Here is a 22,082-nt window from a genome sequence, read left to right on the forward strand (position 1 = left end):
ATTTCGACCTTATAATTCTGTGAGACTACCCCTTGATGGCAACCTCTTTCTTCCCTTACTTCAAATATATGGATGCATAATGGTCCTTCCTCTTGATTTGGATCTTCTCCTTTTAGGCATCCCTCAAGCCAACTATCCTTTCAAACCATTTCCTCTATCGAACATGAGTCTTGATTTATGTTCTCCAGCATATTTTCATGTTATTCATGTCTTCATAATTGAATGGTTGGGTTGTCTTCATATGCCATGCATAGATTGTTACCTTTGGATATGCAACTAGACCTTGAGCTTCTTCTTTTTTTCCCCCACCTGCATGGTCTTCGCCAATTGAGCCCACTACAAAGGTACATACACTATTTGCAAAGATGACCAACTATCAAGAGGAGGTGAACCTAGGGCATAGGGCATGTTTTCACCAAGATGGCATCATGATAGACCAAATGAACATCAAATCTATGGTCAAAGATTGGAAAGTATCCAAGAATGTAAGGCAATTAAGGAATATGTCAAAGTTTATCTACAGCTTTTCTACTATTGCAACTACTCTTACCAATCTCCATTAGAAAGACAAGTTCATAACTCAAATCTCTCCCGTCACTAACCTTAAGATGTGCATGCAAGTTGTTACACAATTTTTAAAAAATGCATAAATGCTTGCATATTCCAAGAATGCTAATACCAGACAACTTGAATGAAGTTACATCCTAGCCTTAAGACTTATGCTCGAGTACTTTCATCACATACTAGGAAGTCTTTTTGGTAATACACTTTAGTAAACATATGAAAAGATGATAGACCTACCTTTATGGTGCTTTTGTTATCATATTTGGTGGCTAGCTTAGAAGAGATCTACAAGGTGGCTCATGGACTAAACTCAATGTGGTGGGCTATAGTAGCTTTATGCAAGGTCAAGTTTCCCCCCCAAAAAAAAGGCAAATTCTATTAATGCTTGAAGGCACCATACAAACAGCTTCCAAAAGCAGCTGTCAATGAAAGTACCAAAAAGAAACCAGTTTGCCAGCTAAAGCCCACCTGTTTATGGATCTCAAGGCTCACTGACTAGAGAGATTCCGAAACAGGAGCTAGCAACCAAGACGGTGGACTATACATCCAGCAAATACCTCTCGCGTAGCAGGGAGGTCAACTCCCTCTAACCATGCTTCGTAATATGTAATCTCAGCAATAGATATGATGTAGCGTTGAACCCAAGGCCAAAAGCTGTCTCAACTTAAGAAGTCTGTATCTAATATAACAAGCCACTCCTTGTTTCGTCTAAAAACATCAAGCTAAGCTAGGGGGGCAAGCCACATGTTCATACTTTGAAGTCACATACTACATGCAAGACCATGTGAATTTACCAAAGAACAAGCAAACAGTAAGGATATACATTTAGCTGTCATTATACAATCTCCACCAAATTTTCAGGTGTATGATTATAACTAGAAGATGAGACACCTAGCAAACACTAGGGGTATATATACCTTTGTAAGACTAGAATATATATTCAGATTTTGTTATTTTAAAGTCCAAAATTCTAGAGGTATGCATCTAGCTGTCGTGATGCAACCTGCACAAATTTTTGAAGTAGGATGGTAACAAGGCATTAGACACCTAGTAAAAGAAGCCAAAAATGCGCACACCGCTATGACTATGCCCTATCCACATTCATGATCAGACCACAGGATTTTGTAGAACAAATGCAATTTCATGGCCAGGTCAAAAAAATGCACATTCATGGCTGGATCAAACAATGAAATTTATCAAATAAATTGTTAATTTAAAATAAGAGTACAGCTTTCTAAGTTCATCCTGAAACTTTACAGCGGACTGTTACAATCAGTAGATGGTGTAAAATTCCTTGCATTAGCCTAGAAGACAAGTTTACAAGCTCTTCCTCAAAAATGGCATCCAAACGTGCGACTTGCACTCTTCAAATAACCACTATATTTTGGAGGCGAACTCGAGACCACCAGCTGCAAGTAAGGCTTCCTTGCTTTCCACTGTAGGCTGCAGTTTTGCCACTTTGGCAATGGCCTTGTTCTCTTCAGGGGAACCATTCTCTAAAAAGGCACCTACTATCTTCTTATCCTTGATCCAATACGCACCGAACTTGGCTTTTGGAGTGGATGGATTTGTCTCTCCAAAAATGACAAAATCTCCCACGTTATCTCCATAAAACTGCCAAGAGAGATCAAAAGAGCGCGAGTAGAAATAAGGTAGGTAGTCATACGTATCAATTGTCGTGCCTTGCTCTGCGGCTTTGATGGCCTGCAAGACAGAAGATAACTTGAAAGATTAATACCACTGCCAAAATCAGAGAGTCTAGTATGATGGTCACCCACAATCTCACAGCCCATCAACAATATAATGTGAAATATTTGCTGCCATCACATCCAGATTCCAGACCAACTTCACTGCTCCCTATGGTGGGCGGTGTAGCTCACATTTAGACATGCTCCCCCGCATGTACAAATGTCCTTAGATACACCCTCCCCTGGGATGTGTGTGTTGTTGTTGTGCGTGTGTGTGTTTGGGGGGGTTTGGGGGGGGGGGGGGAGGGAGATGGGGGGTAGAGCTAACTGTTTCTGCCGAATCCATTCCATTGTATATGAAATAGAACATAAAACAGAACTAAAAGGTCATTTCAAGGCAGGAGGAGGCAATAGCAGGCTTGCATTACATCACATCATAATAAATGCCGAATCTAGAAACTTGAAAGCAAGGAAATTTTTGAGGCAAACACACCTGCACTGCATGAATAGCAGATTTTCTTGCATGATCAACATGTTCAACTCTTCTTGGTTCATTGTACATCTTCAAAGGAAAGTTCACGACATCACCCACAGCATACACATCTGGAGCACTGGTTTTGAAGAATGCATCAACCTGTTCAATCAAACTAGCTTCTATGAAAAACAATTCCAAAAACAAAGAGCAATCTGTCACACGCAATCTTCTGAGCAAATGCTAAAGCTAAAGGCTTTGTCCAAAACAGACTGATTTGCTGAACCATTCAAATGTCAAACCAAATAGATCCAACAACTATAGAATATGCCCTGCAAGTTGAAATGCCCAGTATACCAAGATATATATGGCCGTATATTTCAATATAAAAAGGTATGATCACACTTCAAAACAAGATCCAGAAGCGCATATATGACCACCGTATGATAGATCACAAAATCCAAAATCTTCATGCGTCACAGCCTAGTATAAAAGCAACTAGCCACGACAAACACTTCTCCACAAGCTACAGAAGCAACACATCGTCAGCTTGTCAGAATATAAAAATTCTATAAATCACTGCTATCAGCAAACTCATGGGACATGTACTCCCCCCCCCCCCCAGTCCGTGCAGAGTGTGAGGAGCTTCTCATTTTCAGCCATGGTAAGAAAAATGCTTAAAACAAGCAAAGACATCTGACCTGGGTTTCAAAGGGAAAATCCAAGTGTGCCTGGTAAAGTCATCCACAAAGACTACAAAGTAGGAGTAGCCTCCAAAAGATGCTGTCCGCATCGGTCCATATACATCAATATGAACCAAGTGCAACACGCCTTCTTTTGTTTTTTACATCGCTTCACTTCACTCTAAGTACCTTAAGCAAGATTCGATGATGAAAACCTTCAATTCCAACCCTTATTGTTATTCTAGTGACTGCAGTATTCTAGCATTGTGCATCACATGAACCCTTCTTAACTGCCAAAGTACCATCATATATTCTAGCATACTTAATTGTATCATCAACACTCAAGATCTCATTTCTCATGATATCATGTTGGTAGTCCGGCAGAAGACCAATAATAAATATCATGTGTGTCTTTGAACACATGTTGAAAGTTGTTCCACGTTGTTTCTTCTGGTGACAAAACTTGCAACACGATGAGCATTTTCTTATGTGAATACGTGTAAACTTGACTAACTCAGCTATGTATGGAAATTGGTGAGCTCAATTTTCAAAAAAGGTTGCCTATCAAGATGAACCTCCTTTAGTTCTTTAAGATAAACTTCCTTGCACTTCTCTTCAGTCATAAAGGACAGGAACATTCATAAACGATTAACTATCTGTAATTGACCATCGAGCTCCGTACTGTGAGGATGGACTAAAACTTATGATAATTTTATTGCAGACTTTGAAGAATTGGAAGACAAAGTGTAGGATTGATCCACTCCACTAGTCAGTCTATCTTGTGCTGCCAATCTAGTCTACAAAGCAATCAATTCTTATAGAACTGCTACACTTACCCCTTGATGAAAAGGCTCATTGGGTCAAGCGCAAATTGACCTCCCATATATATGAGTGGTTGTTGTTCATCATGATTTGGTGAGGCAATTCAAAATTGTCACTATAGGGAGAACGTGCTCAACAAATTGGCGATCTGGCTCAGCCACTCAAGGAGTCAAATCAATATATAATCTACAATTGAGAAAATGTGGAGCTTTTTTAGCCTTGTCCCAAAGTCCCTACAAATTAGCCCTCTAGCTAATATAACCTAGTGTTAACACGTCTCCCCAGGCTGATTTAGCCTGATTTTCCCAGCCATCTTTTCCCAAAGAATTTTGCCCTCAAAATTACATGTGGTGGCTATCCACGCTGACATCAATCAGCCAAGAGGTGGGGGTGCTCTTGCATAGACTACCACAACCTCTCGTCTTCAGTGGGCCTTCCAATTGATGAGACATTCAATGTTGTTGCGACAGGACCCAGTCCTTGAAAGCGATACTATGCTCCAAGATGTAGAGGATGTGGCCCTTCTGTCCATAGGTACTCTTCAAGGCCTACTGGATCTAGGGCTTGCTGCCCTTGTTTGCTGTGCAGCTCTCTCTCCTGGGACTGCCGACTAGATCTGGAGGGTCTTGCTGTCCCATCTAATGTAGATCCGCTTCACCAGGTAAGCTTCTTGAGCTTGAGGTACAGCCATGGTTGACTTCTTCAACCAGACTGATGTAGATCGGTACGAAATATAGGCGGACTGATTATTGGTCTTCTTCAGGTCATCTCTCTCAAAAGAACCCATTTGGCTCTAATACCATGTGAGAGAATTCAACATCCATCCAATGCAAAACAGTGAAAGCAAACTTTAACCAAGAATAGGTCACACATATGAGAGAGAGAGAGAGAGAGAGAGAGAGAGAGAATGTATAAACAGGGCCCAATTGGGCTGGAAACTGAAGTTCCACCACAGGTACAATTTCTTGAAGCCACACTCCCTCTATTGGAAGTCAGTAGCCTTCCTTTCACAACTCTAAGACAAAAGATGGAACAAAGTGCTGGAATGCAATATGCCTGAACACTCTTGCACAACTCATAAAAGTCAGGAGGTGAAGAAAACACATGAATGTGATGGAGTGTGGAGGTATAGGCCATGGATTGGGCAGGGTACAAATAGCCTCAACCAACTTGCAACTAAGCTATGGTGAAGGGTACAAAGGGTGGAGCATTAAAAAATATATACTGGTCCACATTTGGATGGGACTAGTTAGCCATCCACAAATTTTAATGCTAAACATTTGGATTCAATGCCCATGACAAACAAGAGAGGACACAGAAACCTATTTTGTAGCAGCTTGAGCAAAGTTCAAGAGTGAGACTTTCCTAGACGTAGACATTACTGTCCTCAGCATAACCCTTTCCAGCAAGCCTTCTATGGATGCTATCCTAGAGCAGATGCATGAAGATCTAACTGCTTTGGGGGGGTAGATAAAGGCAAAACATTGAGCAGCCTGTTTGTGGCATCTTGACTAAATTTCAGGAAGGCATGATCCCTAGGACCCATCACAGCAGGGAAAGGGGTTAACTGAATTTTATCGAAACGGAAAAAGAAGCCTAAACCACTCTAGCAAGCTGTATAGGGAACCTTGCCCAGAAAGAAAGAAAAAGAAAGATGTATTAACATCCGTGGAAGGCCTCACAGGCCTGTGGGACAAAGAGCACAGAAAAAGCGAACTCATACAAGCCTCAATGGGCTGATGCAAAGGGTGCGCTAGAGCCCTTGCTGAGTACTAATCTATGCTAGCAAAATCATAATCATAATCATAATCAGTCTATCCAAATACGAACTGAGACAAGTCCGTCTCAATGCTAGGACTCAGAAACCGAAGCCCGGTACAATGATGGCTCTCTGCTGAGCCGTGAAGATATCTGTAGGGCTGTCTCGCACTGCGGTGGTGGGGGATGCGATCTCTGAACTCTCTCCACTATGTTAAGAGTGACCCCTCGTCTCTGTCGGTCACCTCTAGGGAGTGTTGTGATAGGTCGGACCTGAATATAATGTACTCTGTGTACTCTCTGTCTCGAGTGAGGTCTTTGTGTCCCTCTCACGTGTTAGAAATCAACCAACACAGGGTACGCACAGCGGAAGACTTATAGAATAGCCCAGGAGCTCACACAGTGTGGTGTGGGTTGTGTGGAATCACAAACTTCTTAAACTTACGTGCATAGGATACACACTATGGGTCGTGTGGAATCCCAAACTTCTTAAACTTACGTGCATAGGATAGAGGTGCAGACTCATCAATAGACAATGAACCAGCCAGATATAGAAGACGACAAAATAATATATTTCTGTCCAAAGCTATGGACACAATACAAAAGAGATAGATCAAGAGTCCCACCAATGGTGTGGTCCTCTTATCTTAACACAAGGTACTTCTTCTATCTGCCGGTTATCTCTAGACTCGAGCCCACGTCGTGCTCCACCTCGAGCGTCTATAGACTTTCTGTCCAGTCTCCACCTTGCTGCCTATAGATCAGCCTAGGTGGGCAACCCTTCAAGCTCTTCTGCAGCTTCTCTAGGTTTCTTGGTCCTCCAAAGTATAGGCTCCAAGATGGGTAGAAGACTGCTCATACTGCTTGTGTGAAGGCTGCTCCAAAGAATGAGTAACGAGGGCCTGGAGGCCCTCCTTTTATTGGCCCAAAGGCCCCCTTGAAGTGACCGACTGGCCTGCCCCAATATGGCTGACCAGTCTGCCATAAAACCGACCCCACAGGCCCCTATTTATTGGGATGCAGGCCCCTATTTATTGGGATGTGGGCACATCTCTAGGGCAGCATCTCGTTTTTGGTCTTCTATCCATTTCTAAGCTTCCATTGCCTGCCATAGCCAACAGGGGCCCATGCCCCCTTGCTTTGTGTGCCAGCCCCCTCCTACTCCCATCTATGCATGGGGCTGTGGGCTGGCCTATGTGGCCCACCAGTTTCCTGGACCTATATAAGGGCAAGGTGCTGCCCACTACAGCCCCTCCCTTCCCTGCAACTCCTGTGCTGCGACCAGGCCACCTTCAGGACCTTCTTGCAGGTTGTATCCCTGCCCATGGATCCGCCGCGCTGCCGTACTGCTTGCATCCCTGCCTGTAGACAGCCGCCATGTTTTGCACCTCTGCCAAAGGGCACACATCTGTCTAGAGTCCTTGCCTCCTGGGTTCCATGGCTTTCTCTTCTTTGATGTGAGGTGCTGCCCATGTGGCAGCCCCCCTCTCTTTCTTTTCTCTTGGGCACATCCTGCCCTAAGTCTCCCTCCCCCACGCTCTCCTCATATGGGGGCTTACAGATGGGGGGGTGACCTTTCCAACACCCCCTCTCACCAACACATCTCCGCACATCGATGACGATGCTACAGTAACTCCCTAGTCGTAGTCCTCTAAAACATTTCGGTGTCGAAATATTTTTCGGGCTTTTAATCTAGTGGCTCTTGCTCCACCAGGTCTGGTTCTGCTTCCATACACCATCTTGGTACAGGGGTCCATCTCTAGTTGCACCTTTTGGCACCACCATCTTCAGTCACGTTACCGCCTTCGCACTCGAGCAATCTAGCTGCCACGATCTTCAAGTTGTCTCCCTCATAATGAGTGAACAACCTGAAGTCTTCAAGTCACCATGTTCTGAGGGTCAGTCCGCAACCAATGAATATCTCCAGATAACCTGGACCACGAACTCTCACTAAGCTCTCAAGCAAGTACTCTTCTGGCTACAGTACACCTTGTCCATCACCTTCCAGCAATCTGCGTCCAAGATTTGAAGAAGCACTCACACTTCTCCTTCTACCTTTGAAGAAGGCCCATTCCTTTCAATCTCGCATTATCTGAGACAAATGAAGAGCAAATTCTCTCCACATCATGCTATAAAGGCTCAAATTGAGAACATCAAGTACATACCACATCATCGTACTGCCTGTGTGCTTGCTCTGAAAGCAAACCATGCACCTCATCGAGGCACATACCAATAGCCTATGTAATCTTGTTCTATCCCCTTCTGAAGTACAGCATCCATCTGAACATGAAACCCAAGGGCATTCCATGGAATCCACCCTCGTGTCAGTATCAATGGCCACACACCTAGAAGATACCAAGCACTCCATGCTGTCCTTCACCTTCACAAAGGTTTCTGACTCCTCGTCGACCCACATCTCAATGTCAGACATCATCAATAGGGTTTCTAGGTCGGCATATCTGACCTTAGTAACACACGGAGATGTCACCAAGAACTAATCTTTGATTACCACATTAGCTTTGGCTTTTGTGTTGCCCTCTGAATCTAAGTCGGACTCCCTTTTGTTTTTCTAATCCACCTTCTTCTTTCAGCAATCCTTTGTAAAATGGCCTGGCATGTCACAGTAGAAGAACTTCTTCTTCTGCTTCCTCTTGGAAGTGTCCACGTTATCAGAGTCGTCCTTCTTGGACGGTACACATCCAAGGGTACTTGGATCATCTACCCTTCATGGTGGCACCACTTCAAGAATCAGATGTAATTCTCGGCATGCCCTGGCATAAGCAAGTCAACCCCCGAATCGATTATGTGAAGAATATTCTAACCCTCCAACATAAGGGTAGAGATGTGAGCATTACAACGGGAGTTTCAGGAAACACCAATCCTATGGTAAGTCATGCACGATCTTCCAATTTTCTTAAGAAAGGAGTATGTTCTTTTCTAGTGTTTGTACGCGATAAGCAACCAAGTGAAGAAAAGTCAGATCCTCTCACAAAAGAAAGATTAGATTTCCTTCAGGAATTCTCTAGTTGCTTCTCTCAGGAACTTCCCAGTCACCTCCCTCCTGAGAGACCAAAGGATCACAAAATTCACATAGTTCCAGGGTCTTCACCTCCAAATAGACCCCCATATAGAGTTAGTCAATCTCAACAAGATGAAATCTTCAAGCAAGTCCAAGAACTCTTGGACAAGGGATTGATCCAACCCAGTAGTTCTTCTTTTTGCTCTCCTGTCTTACTAGTCCAAAAGAAGGATAAAACCTTCAGGATGTGCATAGACTATAGAGCCTTAAACAAACAGACGGTTAAGAATCGTTTCCCGATTCCTCGTATAGACGATATCTTTGATCGTTTAGGAGGATTTGAAATTTTCAGCCGCATAGATCTTAAGAGTGGCTACCATCAGGTACGAGTTGTACCTGAGGACATTCATAAAATAGCCTTCCGAACCACATTTGGGCTGTATGAATATATGGTAATGCCATTTGGCCTTACTAATGCCCCAACCACGTTCAATCGGCTGATGGAACGGTTGTTCAAGAACTATAGACAGTTCACTGCCGTCTTCTTTGATGACATCCTCATTTTCAGCAAGAATGAGGAAGAACATAAGGAACATCTAAAGATTGTATTTCAAATCTTAGCTGAAAATGCTCTTCACATCAATGAGAAGAAAAGTGAGTTCTTTCTTCCTGAGATTCACTATCTTGGTCACATTATCTTACAAGAAGGTGTCCGTATGGACCCAACCACGATACAGACAATTGTAGAGTGGCCTGACTTGAAGAATGCCCATGAGGTAAGGTCTTTTCTAGGCCTATGCTCATATTACCGAAGGTTTATTTGGCATTTTGCTGAACTTGCAGCCCCTCTACATGATCTCACCAAGAAAAATCTTAAGTATAGATGGACCCAAAAAGAAAAGGACTCTTTTAATGCTCTAAAGCATGCCCTGACTACAGCTCCTGTACTTATCATTCCTGACTTTAGGAAACCATTCCTAGTAGCAACTGATGCCAGTGGCGATTGCCTTGGGGCTTCTCTTACCCAGGATGGTCATGCTGTGGTCTTTGAAAGCCGACGGCTAAGAGATGCTGAACTTCATTATGATATCTATGAAAAAGAACTCTTAGCTGTAATTCATGCTCTCAAACTTTGGAAACATTATCTTTTAGGGATAGATTTTCTTGTAAAAATTGATCATGAAAGTCTTAAATATTTTCTAACTCAACCTCTGATCAGAGAGAGACATATGAAATGGTCTACCTTTCTGCAATCATTTCATTTTCAGATACAATATACTCCTGGAAAAGAGAATGTAGTGGCTGATGCCCTTTCTCGTAGACCACGGCTTCACCATATTTCAGTTCCCTATCATGATGAGCTAACAGCCCTCAAAGAATTCTATGAGGGAGATGCTGATTTTGCTCAGCCATGGGCACATTTGAAAGATGGAGGCACCCATCATGCCTACCACATCAGGGATGGCTATTTATTCATGGAGAACAAACTATGTATCACAAAGCAGCTTAGATCTAAAGTGATGGAGGAAAGCCATAACCCACCCTATGCTGGTCATAGGGGTATTGTGGCCACTTTTTCAGCCATGGATAAATTCTATGAGGGAGATGCTGATTTTGCTCAGCCATGGGCACATTTGAAAGATGGAGGCACCCATCATGCCTACCACATCAGGGATGGCTATTTATTCATGGAGAACAAACTATGTATCACAAAGCAGCTTAGATCTAAAGTGATGGAGAAAAGCCATAACCCACCCTATGCTGGTCATAGGGGTATTGTGGCCACTTTTTCAGCCATGGATAAATTTTTCTACTGGCCTAATATGAAAAAGGACACTGCAGCCTACATTTCGGCTTGTCTCGCATGTCAAAAAGCTAAGTATGAGAGAGGAAAACCCAAGGGTTTACTTCAGCCCCTACCCATTCATGAGAGACCATGGAAACACATCACCATGGACTTCATTACAGAAATTCCCAGGACCAATCAAAATCATGACATGATTTGGGTGATAGTAGATCGATTCAGCAAGGGAGCCCACTTCATTCCTTGCAGAAAGAATCTCAAGGCACCTGAAGCTGCCCATTTATTTATTGGACACATCACCACGGCATGCCCAAGTCTATAGTATCAGATAGAGACTCAAAGTTCACTAGTAACTTCTGGCAGGCTTTGTTTGAGAACCTTGGAACTCTTCTAAGTTTCTCCTCAGCTTTTCATCCTCAAACGGATGGCCAAACTGAAGTTACGAATAGTACACTCTTGGATTTGCTGAAATTTTATGTGCATGACCAACAAACCTTTTGGGAGAAATTCCTTCCTCTTGTGGAGTTTGCTTATAACAACACAATTCATTCCTCCACTGGAAAAGCTCCTTTCGAAATTGTATATGGTAGATCTTTACCAACTCCACTCATGCAAACAAAAGAGAAAATCTTTGCCGCTCATCAATTCGTGGAGGATTATGACTCTGCTTATGCCACAGTTCGAGCAGCCATTCAAAAGGCACAGGAGAAACAAAGAGCAGCTGCAAATAAAAGACGGAGGGCGTTTGCAATGAAAGAAGGCCAATGGGTCTTATTGAAATTTGAGAAAGCCCGATTAAAAACCAAAGTGGGCAAAAAGCGCATCTACTTCAAGCTATCCTTTCGATATTATGGTCCTTTTCAAGTGTTGCAAGTGATAAATGATGTCTCAGTCCGATTGAGACTTCCAGAGCATTGGAAGATCCACAATGTCTTCCACGTAAGCTTGGTGAAACCCTTCATTGGGGAACCACCTCAAGAGCCCACACTGGACGATGCACCTGAAGTAGAGGACACTGAGATCTTGTTGATCCCAGAGCAAATTATTTTGCATAACTTCACTACGGGACGTCGAGGCACGACTCGCAAAATGTACCTTTTGAAGTTCAGAGGGCTCCCATCCACCGATGCCCAATGGGTGGACAGAGCTACATTTCAGGAGTGTCCTAAAATCCTGGATGCTTATGAGGAAGCATTTCAGTTGCGGACAACCGAATGAAAGACGGAGGGAATGTCATCCTGCTTTAACATGTATCCACTTACTTGGTACTATTTCTTTTTGTTTTACAATAGCATGCTTATTAAGAAATGAAATGTTTTCCTACTGTTCAGTTACGGACAATGGGGACTAGGTCTAGCATTTGAGAGTGGACCCCCTTGCTTGGGGTTATGGGCATTAGTGACCCACAAGAGTGATGGCCTCTCTTTGAGAGGGACATCTGGAAACCACACCCCACCTGAGTACCCAAACATGGGACCAATCAAATGCACAGATTGCATACCGACCTAGGAACCATTCAAGAGAATGTTCCTTGAGCTTTGGGTGTGGGCCTGGCAGCATGCCAAGAGTAATGGAGATACAAGATAAGACGACAAACAAATGAGCTCAGTATGGCTCAATTATGACCTTAGAGTACATCAATAGATAGTCTAAGTTGTTAGGAACCCATGGGTGCGATCAGAATTGAATTCTGACAACTTTGAAATTTTAGGGTTTTTGGGAGCTGACACGTGGCAGACTGCCACATGGAATTTGAGCTGGCAGGTCAGTCCACCTGTCCCACACATGTGGCAACATGCATGGCAAGTGGCAGGACATGCAGGCCAAGTGTTTGGCCCCAAATCTGGTAGATTTGGGGCAAGTTGTCGGCTGTCCTCTTTGGGACTGCAGCCCACTAAAAATCTCGGACAAGTGTCCACCTTCCACTCTAGGCCTAGGGGGGGGGCTGAGCCTATAAAAGAAGGCCTCTCCCCTTCATTCCTCACATGAAAAATTCGTCACTTTTCTTCTCCCTCCTTTTGGATGATGCAGCAGAACCTCTCCAGCTCCTTGGGTGCAGCCAGCTTCTCCCCAGGCCATTCTCTCACCTCAGCAGCACTTTCTCTCTCTACAACAGCACATTCTCTCTCTACAGTTCCAGCCCCTCCTCTCCAGAAATCTGCCCCCTCTCAGCTCTTCTGGAACAACAGCAGCATCCTCTCCCCTTCAGCTAGCCTGGAGCAGCCACAGCCCCTTTCTCTCTCCTGCTGCAGTCTTTCTCTCTCTACTGCAGAATTTCTCTCTCTACTGTCCCAGCCCATTTCCCTTGCACAAGTCTGCCTTTTTGTGCACCTCTGGAACAGCAGCAGCTCCTCTCTTACATCTCCTCCCTTGGGATCAGCAGTGGCACTCTCTCTCTACAGCTATCACTCCATAAAAACTTTCTCTCTCTAGCCTACAGGCTGTTTTTCTAAGCTGTTCTCATTCCAGCCCCATTTCCACACTCTCCTCACCCAAGATAGCTTCAGAGGCATCAAGGACTTCATCTACAAAAGAGTCAAGTCACAAAGGGAGCCTCTATTGTCAAAGTTTATCTCATTTACATCACTACTTCATGTTGTTTCTACTATCTTTCTAGAAACTAGTGCTTGCCTCTAATGTTGGATGTAAGTGGTGATTGTTGCAGGCTTCTTCCTTGTGGATTGGGCAAGCCAAGAGTTGAAACCTGAGCTTGGAGTCCTCCTTTTTGTTGTCTACCTTGTACATATGCTCGAGTCTTGTATCTAGGTCCTAGGTTTTCACTGAGTTCATCAGTTTGGAAGGTGCATTGCACCTTGGTCTTGTATCTCCATTTTCAAGAATAAAGTGAGCTTGGATAAAGGGGGGGGGCCGTCTTGGCCCCTCAATCATATTGCATTTTCCAATGATGTCACTTTGTGTTTAAGCTGTATAAGTCTTAATTCCAGCTTAATTGCAAACTCTTAAGTTCAAGTATATGTGTTTGGCAACTCGCAATCATCTCATTCAAACGCCTCTTCAAAATCCGTTGTCTGAATTGATAGAAAGCACCGAGTAGTTTACAGAGGAACCCTCAGAGGATAACAGCTTCCCCACTTTGAAACCAGAAATAAAGGGCATCCTCAGGTCCCTACCAACAGATATGACCATCCTTGGGTCTGTACCAGCAAATTAATAGAAACTTTGAGACAAGGCCAGAGAAGATGTGTAAACCAATCCAGCATCACTGTGGCTCTTTTACTACCAAGTCAGAGAGGAGCTGGCAAACCCATACATTGATACTTTCATTCCAAATTGTGGCATGGAAGGAATATCCATCCTTTACCAAACAGCTATAATGTCAATAGGAACCCTTGGGATGGACACTAGCATGTAAGAAGAAGACTAAGAGAAGAAGATAGAAATCCTGCAGATCAATCCATATTCAGATATTGCCATAGTAATTCACTTAGCAAATGAACGATTGACAAATAAACAATCCAACATTCAGAAATAAGGATAGCTTCTATAATCCTGTAGAGTTGTGCGGTGAATATAAAAGTCTTTGTCAATCAGAAACACAAGAAAACCTTGATGTACAGTGCTGAGCACAACCTTGATGCCTCCCTTCTCTTCCTCTAGCTGCCCCTTGAATAAACTTGTAAGGGGTCTTGCACCAACTCCAACAACGACAATATCAGCGGGCAGCTCTCGTCCATCTTTCAGCTTCACAAGCTTCACCTGCAGATCAAAAGAGAAATCAGGGCTGAAAGAATTGTAGTCACATGAAATATCAAAAGCATTTTCATTATGATCTCACAAACTATACTGACATGCCCAGTTGCATCCGTCTCAAAACCTGTAGCAACAGTGCCTTTCACAATCTTCACACCCTTGTTTGCATAATATCCCTCGTAGAAGGCTGCTATCTCTGCTGTGAACAAACGGGGCACTGCAAATGATTGAAGCAAGCATTTACACAGAGTGAGATTGATAGCCAAGTACCGAAGCGGCCTACACACAACCTCAAAAGCAAAAGAGAAAACCAGAAGTTGAAAAACTACAGAGGTTACAATCACACCACCAAAAAGAGGGTCAATTAGGGATACTTACTGCACCATGGCTCTGGATAAACCATGGTAACTTTCAACTTATTTAGGGTCAAAACTGCAGCAAGTTCCAATCCAATATAGCCTCCACCGACTATCACAGCTGTGCCTTCCTTATTTGCACGAATTCCTTCAATGAGAGCATCAGCATCACTAATTTCCCTCAAATAATATATGCCTTTTGCATCTGCTCCTTGCACACCAAAATCAGATAGCTTGATGAACTGCAGCGGGGGACGAAAAGGATTAGCACTAGTTACCAAAGGACCTGTGAACTGGATTTCAAAGTTGCTGATGCACTAAATATACCCTAATGCTCTTTCTTGTGAAAAGAAGAAGATAAGTTGCCTTGTAGAGTCTCTAATACTAATAAACTTGACAAAAAGGAAGTCTTGAAAATCTCTGCATAGTGTGGTATACACACATTCATTATAAATGTGGGTCTGTATGAGTATGTAGGTTGGTTTCAATCTATTCATACATAGATGTGCATGTGTGTGCATAATATGGAACCTGTATTCCCAGGTCTCACGACAATTCTGTAGACTAGATGAATCTGGGATAATATGAAGTAGCTTTGACTTTATAAAAATGTACTAATAAGTTTGAAGGCATTGCCTGTTCATGTTGCAGGTGCAGATTATGTAAATGAAGCCCTTTATTCTAAAACCATCATGCACATTTATACGATCTCTCAAAAGATGAAGAGAAGACACAGACAAAGACTTCCAGTTCAAAAGTAAAGCCAATCAACGGATTCTCCAAATTTTCATAGAAAGACTATCTTACCGTTGCCCCTGTTGCAATGATTAAAGTACCGTATTTGAAGTCTGTTCCAGCAGCACTTGTAAGAGTTTTGTTAGCAAGGTCCACTTTCACCACCTCGGTATTTAGAATAAGGTCGATACCTGGACAGAGGACAATTTGAGGGACAGAATTTAAGGTCTAGACAGTGGATCCATTAGTTTGATGCATGACAGCGTGCAATTTAGGTGGACAGATATTAAGGTCCAAACACGTTGAAGCTAGCAGATCCAAATTTTATTATATCTAAAGGTTCTCATCCAATAGATTAAAAATACAACCATTCAGACCCTAGTTTCTGTATTTTACATCTGATCTCACAACCTGAAAACGGAACAAAATGAGCTTCATTCAACTGTATAGTGCAGGAGTATGGAGAGTGTTCCATTGAATTTCGAGGTAATAGATTAGACTGTAATTGTTAAGTTATTGTAGTTGCGATGTCTCTAAATTAATAGTTTTTGAATCTCATTCAAATGAACTATTATTTTAAAACAATACAACTGTCATAGATGAACAATATTACAAAGAAGCATGCAACAGCAAACTTCTAACACAATCTAAATCCCACATTCTTAGTTATTTAAATGAATAGGATCATTGACATGAGACATGAAATGAGTTCCCAGGATAGTGGTAAGACGCGTGCCATAAGGGCAGATAAGGGATAAGACCCTAAAGATTCTTTATTTTAGAGACATAAGGCGCCTTAATTATGTTAATATTTATAATTTTTTCCAAGAAAAGGGAGGGGGGACAGTAAACTTAAAAACTATTACACAGGTATATGCTCATACAAAACATAACCATCGTTGATCCGCCGCACTATAGAAATTTAAATTGCCTTGGAGTCATGACAATGAAGGCCACAGAAGCTTAATGCTCTTCACATAATAAAGGGTCTAAATATAATTGAGGGCTGATATATCACATATGACTCATAACTCATCACATAAATCGAGAGCTTGAGAAGCATGAGAGGCTGAACATCAATGCACATCAAGCATAAGATGACAGCCTTGAGCAATGGAAAGGCCTTGGAGTAGTGGGAGGGTGACATTATAGAATGGGAAACCGCGTGCTTCACAAGAGAAAGGAATCGGAGTCTACAAGAGGTGGTGAGACACTAGGCCACCCATTTGGCTCACCACAATCTTCAACACATTGTCGCCAAAAAAGGCCCATGCAAATTTGTGGCCCTCTAGAGATGCCATGGACAATGAAGGGAGAGCTAGAGAGGCTAAGACATAAGCATATCAATGTTCAATTCGAGTGCATGTTGAAAGATTGCAAGGCATGAAATGATTTGACATGTTTCTTATAACTTGTCAATACAACTTACCAACAACAATATACCCTAGATCCCCCCAAATCCCACCCAACCCCACAAAGCAATAAAATATAAAAATCCCCAAACGCCTCTAACATCCCTTAACATAAGAGACCTGTTGCTGCTTCACCTCACCTGCCTAGTTCTCTTCCCCCTCCCCTTCTGCTGCTTTGGCACCCATCTTTTAATGGTGGCCCTTCGGTCTGGCAAGAGGGGCTCACATGGCAGCTCCCTCAACTCCCATAGCCATTCGGTTTGCACTTTCCCCAAAATGCCGTCCAGTCCCTCCATGATAGAGCACTGGTGCGCTGCATTGTAGGCCTCGTGCCCGTAAGGAGCCAGGTTCAACCAGGCGGCATCTGTGCTTGAGAGTGTGTGGTGCAAACTTTTGTATTGGAGCTCAGCCAAACTCTCTCTTGCAGGAAGGGCACTCGTGGCGGCATCACAAGTGGAATAGGTGGAACAAAAAATGGTGGTTTGCCAAAAAAAACTCGCTTCTCAACTCGCTCAAAAAACTTGCTTCTTGCCCACCCCCTCCACAAAGAAACAATTCAAGCTCTACTTGCAATATCTTTTCACCCTTGTCCCACGGAATTCTTCTCCTTCCCCTCCAGTTCACATGATCCAGGGTGCTAGATTCCACTTCTTGACCACTACCAACTCTATGATTCCATCAGACAGAAAAACTGCAGTGGGAGAATACACAAAATACTCATCTCAAAAATTTGGGAGTCCCAGATTGTAGCAACAACAATTTTCTCCCTTATGTTAGAAGGTGCTTCTGTCTTCCTAGCTATGGGTAGCCTCGTGCTAGTGTTTTCATAGAGGATGCATGGGACAGCTAAGGCACCTAGTGCGCAGTTTCTCTACGTGCGGGATCGGATGGCACAAGAAATGCTAGAGCCAAGGCCACTTGGCAGACAGTGATTCTGCCCCAGGGCAGAGGGAGGACTGGAATCATAGACCCGGAACTGCAGAGTAGAGCCCTTTTGGCAAAGTTGGTTGTACAAGGTCTTACCCCAAGCTCAGAGCCCTGGAAGCTCTTGCTTCAGCGAGGCAATTCCATTGCATGCAACTTGCACCCATCCCTCTATAATCCTCAAGGCTGTCCACAAAAGACTACTAAGCAAGCTTCATAGGATTAAAACGACTCTTCAAAGTTGACAATCCAATCAGAACCAATAGAATACAAAAGTCTTATATAAATAGATGAACACAAAAATGGAACTGACCTTTCTCCAAATACCACTCAGGTAGCAGCCTCTCGCCCCCACTACCAACACAAGTATGAAAACCCGGAAGCCTTGCTGCACCTGTTCAGAGTACAACTGTCTCGTGAATAATGACAAGCATGACCTTCCATGAGGATACTTTTCATTTACACATTCAAAACAAAGCTGAGAAAGCAGACATATATGAAACAGGCAATCATGGAAATAAATAGGCCTATACATCAAACCTCTCATACCTTCTGGAAAAAGATATGCCTTACTCAAAGCAGGTCGTTCATAAGGGGCAACCTGCACATACAATTGTCATGAAATTAATTGAATGGTCATACTTCAAAGACTCAGTAACTTCCTAATTCTTCTTTACTACTAACATTGTTGATTTTGTTAGTCGTAATTTTGGGTTCCTTGGGAATGCATGGGCAAAGGAGATGAGAGAGGGCTGAGAAAAGGGGACTTAGAGAGCATTCAGGGATGAGAAAGGGCTGAGCGTGGGCTTAGAGTGGGCAAAGGGTTGAAAGGGCTAAGAGGGCTGAGACTTGAGTGAGGGCTGAGTAAGGCAAGAGGCTGAGAGAGCTGTGAGGGGCTGAGAGAGGCAAGACCCGAAAGCAGATGCTAGAAACAAATGCCAGGCAGAGTTGTCACGTGTGGCAGTCATGTCAAGTTAAGGTTTTAGGTGCAGGAGAAGTGCACCTAATGATTTGAAGCATTTGAAAAAGTCTTGAATGCTTTGAATTGCACCTCTGTTAGATGTGCACTTCCTATCAACCATGGCATGCACATGGCATGCATGTGCACCCATCTCTCAGCCCTCTCCCAGCCCCCTTCATTCTCAGCCCTCTCTCAACACCCTTGCCCCCCTCTTACCCCCTTTCATTCTCTTCCCTCTCTCATCCTCTTTGACTCTCTCAGGCCCCTTTCATTTTCAGCCCTCCTCTCGAGGCTCGGTCCCCTCTCATCCCCTTTGCCTCCTAAGTCCTCTCAAAATTCACAATGCCTCAACCACCTAGTCCCCTAACAACACTGATGTTGGTGCATCCACTGCCGGCTTCAGAAATAGGAAATGAAAGCGTCTATTGCAGTAAGGTGGGGAAAAGTTCTATCACCCAAGTTCTCTATCATGTTGGGTTTCCAAGGGGTAGGGGTGGCAACATGTGTGGCCTACCTCCCTTGGCACCCTTGCATAGGCAATATACCCTTCCCCTTTCAACTTTAAGCATAATTTTTTTAAAGCTCACGCCTTGAAATTTCAGAGGTAAGATTCTTCCGAAGCTTGCACCTAACGCATGTCTCCAAAAACTACACACCTAAAGACCTGTACAACAAAGGTGCATGCACACATGCATGTACATTTCGAATAATAGATTGTAAATTGAAAGAAACATTGGAAATCCCATGCCTCTTAAGGGAACCATGTGTGCAATATATGTCCACCGCTTCCTTGGCCACCCAAAGCCCTGAACAAAATACGTGTATAAAGGTCTATTCCTCAGACTTTGGTGGAGCTAAAACTACAAGATGTCCCATGTACAAGAAGAAGCGTTCAGCATCAAGATTGCCTTTCTAAAGCTATGTGAAGCTATGATTAATTGTTCACCTGGAGTGCACCAGCTCTACACTGGTTCTTTACTTGTGGGAGAACCAGTTCACACACTTCAAAAGCCAGTAAAGGATGATTTACAAACCTTGAACCCCATCTATAGTGTAAGATGCTCAGAACGCCAACTCCAAAGCAGAGAAGAGACCAACTCTTTTGAAGGTAAGAAGGGCTGTGAAAGCATCGAAGATAATCACGACGGAGTAGATAACAACCAAAGTTAAAACTTACTGCTTCTTTCGAAATTATGGCTAGCTCTCCTGGAAGAAGGCCCCGAGTGACAAACTCTCTTGCAGCATAACCCTGTCAACACACCAGCATATATAATGTTAAGAAGAGCATGTAAAATAAGCACATAAAACAGTAAACAAAAGGATAAGGCAATGTTTAATTAAAAAGGGCTAAACCTTAATTGAGAATATATGATTAGGAAACAATAAAGAAGGCAGCTACAATTCCAGAAAATGATTCTTAGAGGCCTAGATGGCTGTGAATGTACACCCTGCACTTGCTGCATTCCGATTAACTCAGAACGCTGCGTATGAGCCCCTTCCTTCCCAGACCTTGAAAGGGAGGGCAGAAATACAGTGCCTGCCTGACAGACCTACAGAAGCATGTATTGTTGAAATCCACAAAGCATTGCTCATCCCATACGTAACTACTATATGAGCGTCATTGCGTAGGAACTTGTTGACAAAAACTCACTGATGTCCGAGTATTATAGCAGGAGGTCTCTCTGCGTTCCTGATCAAACCTGATCGGGCATCAAACACGAATGACCAAAACGAATAACAGACCGAGTTTTTCAAAATCCTAAAACTGCTATATTTAACGGTCGGCACTTGGATAGTTCAACAGGCAGTTCCAAAGGAGCCATTTCAACAAATCGCCCTCCTAGAACACGCTGATCTTGCTTTGCAAAGCATATCGTCATCTTCCACGAGCCGAAACTGATTTCTTGCCTCGCAAGGTTTTAAGGAGATTGCAAGCAGTCCACCATGTTGATTCATTATTTTCCTTCAGCCAAAGACAAGAAATGCTGATCCGGGAGTATTAGAATTCTTTCACATTCTGTTTCTTGCGTTTTATTAAATTTTCTCTAAGGGAACGTAAACTGCGGAAGTCACTCTTGTGTTTGAAGTGTGTCTACACCCGCTAAATGCCAAGAAGAGCAAGCAAGAAAGGCCATCTTCTCTTGCGGTGAGCTTCGAAAAATGATGACTGGCGACAATGGGCTCAAAATCGAGCTAAGCAGGCAACATGGAAATCCATCGTATCGCTCGTCAAAGCATTACAAAATAATAATAATACGCAAAGACCAACTCATGATTCATGCAACTTGCTGCAAGCTCGCTTGAATACAGAGTGCGGCAGTGGTCTGAAATGCTCAAGGAATAAGTAGTTGGGTCTCGACACGGATGAAAGAGGCAGCGGCACAGCGCGCACAGAGAAGCTGGATTCTTACGCTACGTTTTCCCATGTAAAAGGCGGAACTCATCCCGACCTTCTTCCGATTACGGTATTCCCTCGCGGAATTGAGAGGGGAAACGAAAATCGCAAGAGCATCGTTTCACGGAGCGATTGAAGAGCAAGAGAGCGGAGAAAAAGGGGATCTGCTGAGGAAGGGGGGGGGGGGGGAACGTACAGCAGAGACGCCACCTCCGAGGACGATGTATTTGAAGGAGGAGGCCATGGAGGGGGAAGAGAAGAAGCGAGGGAGGGGGGATAGGGGAAGGAAGATTCGGAGTTTTGCAGAAATCTTGCAAGCTGCCGTGATGAAGAAGATGAAGAAGATGAAGAAGCTCCAAAATTTAGAAGGAAGAAGATGATGATGAAGACGATGACGGAAAAAATTCGACACTGGTGTCCTTACCGTCTTAACAATTTTTACGCCTGTCCTATCTTTGACACTTCTTCTCTCTGTCATCTATTTGTATTGTACCTCCTCTTCTTTAGTTCATTGCACCCTTGCCCTATCTTTTGATGCTCCTCCCTCTCTCACTTGACGGCTGTCGACCCGCCCGTCCAAGCCGGTTGTGCCCGACTGTCCAAGCCGGTCGTGCCCCTCGATAGAACCACGAGTGGGTGTGGGGAAGAAAAAAAGAGCACATTCCCTCTCTTTTGATACCCCTTTTTTGTTATGTCTCTCTCTCTCTCCACATTCCCTCTCACATTCCCACAATGCCCATCTCAAAGTCTGAGATTTTTCAGCCTGCCAAATCGAAAG

The 22,082-nt window shown here is 43.5% G+C and overlaps 1 protein-coding gene across 1 annotated transcript; it reads right to left on the reverse strand.

The window, feature by feature from the left end:
- Positions 1–1,745: 1,745 nt before the first annotated feature.
- LOC147883160 (monodehydroascorbate reductase-like) lies at positions 1,746–21,689 on the reverse strand. The gene is made up of 10 exons (XM_087399280.1): positions 21,501–21,689; positions 20,087–20,158; positions 18,498–18,549; positions 18,262–18,342; positions 15,685–15,803; positions 14,900–15,119; positions 14,620–14,738; positions 14,402–14,527; positions 2,746–2,886; positions 1,746–2,268 (listed from the first exon to the last, which is right to left on the reverse strand). Exons 1-10 carry the CDS (start codon positions 21,546–21,548, stop codon positions 1,942–1,944), a joined length of 1,305 nt encoding a protein of 434 aa, XP_087255406.1. The 5' UTR covers positions 21,549–21,689; the 3' UTR covers positions 1,746–1,941.
- Positions 21,690–22,082: the final 393 nt, after the last annotated feature.

The sequence above is a fragment of the Dipteris shenzhenensis genome, chromosome 28 (genome assembly GCF_047967505.1).
Source record: "Dipteris shenzhenensis isolate YYH24624 ecotype China chromosome 28, Dip_SZ_1.0, whole genome shotgun sequence".
In the NCBI taxonomy this organism is placed as follows: Eukaryota; Viridiplantae; Streptophyta; class Polypodiopsida; order Gleicheniales; family Dipteridaceae; genus Dipteris; species Dipteris shenzhenensis.

Coding starts and splice junctions, on each gene's coding strand:
- LOC147883160 (XM_087399280.1), bottom strand. CDS start 21,548: ATGGCCTCCTCCTTCAAATACATCGTCCTCGGAGGTGGCGTCTCTGCT. Junction 15,804..18,261: donor TGAGTGGTATTTGGAGAAAG/GTCAGTTCCATT, acceptor TCCTCTGTCCAG/GTATCGACCTTATTCTAAAT. Junction 14,528..14,619: donor AGACGGATGCAACTGGGCAT/GTCAGTATAGTT, acceptor TTTGATCTGCAG/GTGAAGCTTGTGAAGCTGAA.